The sequence below is a fragment of the Eimeria tenella genome, genomic scaffold, assembly GCF_000499545.2.
Source record: "Eimeria tenella Houghton genomic scaffold, Eth_scaff2640, whole genome shotgun sequence".
Lineage (NCBI taxonomy): Eukaryota > Apicomplexa > Conoidasida > Eucoccidiorida > Eimeriidae > Eimeria > Eimeria tenella.
The window spans coordinates 3986-4640 of NW_013542515.1; the positions used below are offsets into that span (position 1 = coordinate 3986).

The 655-nt window shown below is 53.9% G+C and overlaps 1 protein-coding gene across 1 annotated transcript in view; it reads left to right on the forward strand.

The window, feature by feature from the left end:
• ETH_00036410 (uncharacterized protein) overlaps positions 1-471 on the forward strand; it is a gene marked incomplete at both ends in the record, with an annotated part of 3557 nt that extends 3086 nt beyond the window's left edge. The window contains one exon of the mRNA XM_013375287.1: positions 172-471. Coding sequence (XP_013230741.1) covers positions 172-471 — 300 coding nt within the window. The remainder of the gene's footprint in view (positions 1-171) is intronic.
• Between the last annotated feature and the right edge of the window lie 184 nt (positions 472-655).

Consider the following 655-nt stretch of genomic DNA (forward strand, 5'->3'; position numbering starts at 1 on the left):
TGGAATGCCGGCAGCAGAGGCACCACGCAACGCTCTAGCAGCAGCAGCAGCAGCGGCAGCAGCAGCAACAGCAGCAGCAGCAGCAAATGTAGTGCGAAAGCAGCAGCGACAGCGAAACTCCATGAGGAGAAACGCCCCGAGGCCTCTGGACGAGCTCTGCAGCAGCATCAGGCGAGGCACCAGCAGCAGCAGGGAGCAGCAGCAGCAAAAGCAGCAGCAGCAGCAGCAGCAGATAGGCTAAGTCGAGATGCGAAAGGAGCGCGGTCAACTGTCAGTGTAGCAGAGGCCCAGCAGCAGCAGCGGCGTGAGCGGCAGCTGCTGTTGTTGCAGCAGCAAAGGCAGCGGCTGAGGCAGCAGCAGCTGCTGCAGCAGCAGCAGCAGCTGACTCCCCTCGAGGAACTGAAGCTGCGCAGGAGCAAAGTTAAGGAACTGGCGCTGCAGCAAAGGCTGAAAGCAAATGGACTCGCGTAAGAGTTTTAAGTTAATTAAAATAAAAAATAATATTTAAATAATATAAAATTAAATTTAAAATAATAAAAAAGAAGCAGAGCTGCAACAACATGCAAGCCGTGCACTGCTGCTGCTGCACCTGTTGCTGCTGCTGCTGCTGCTGCCTCTGCTCCTGTTGTTGTTTTATTTTGGGTTTCGCTGCTGC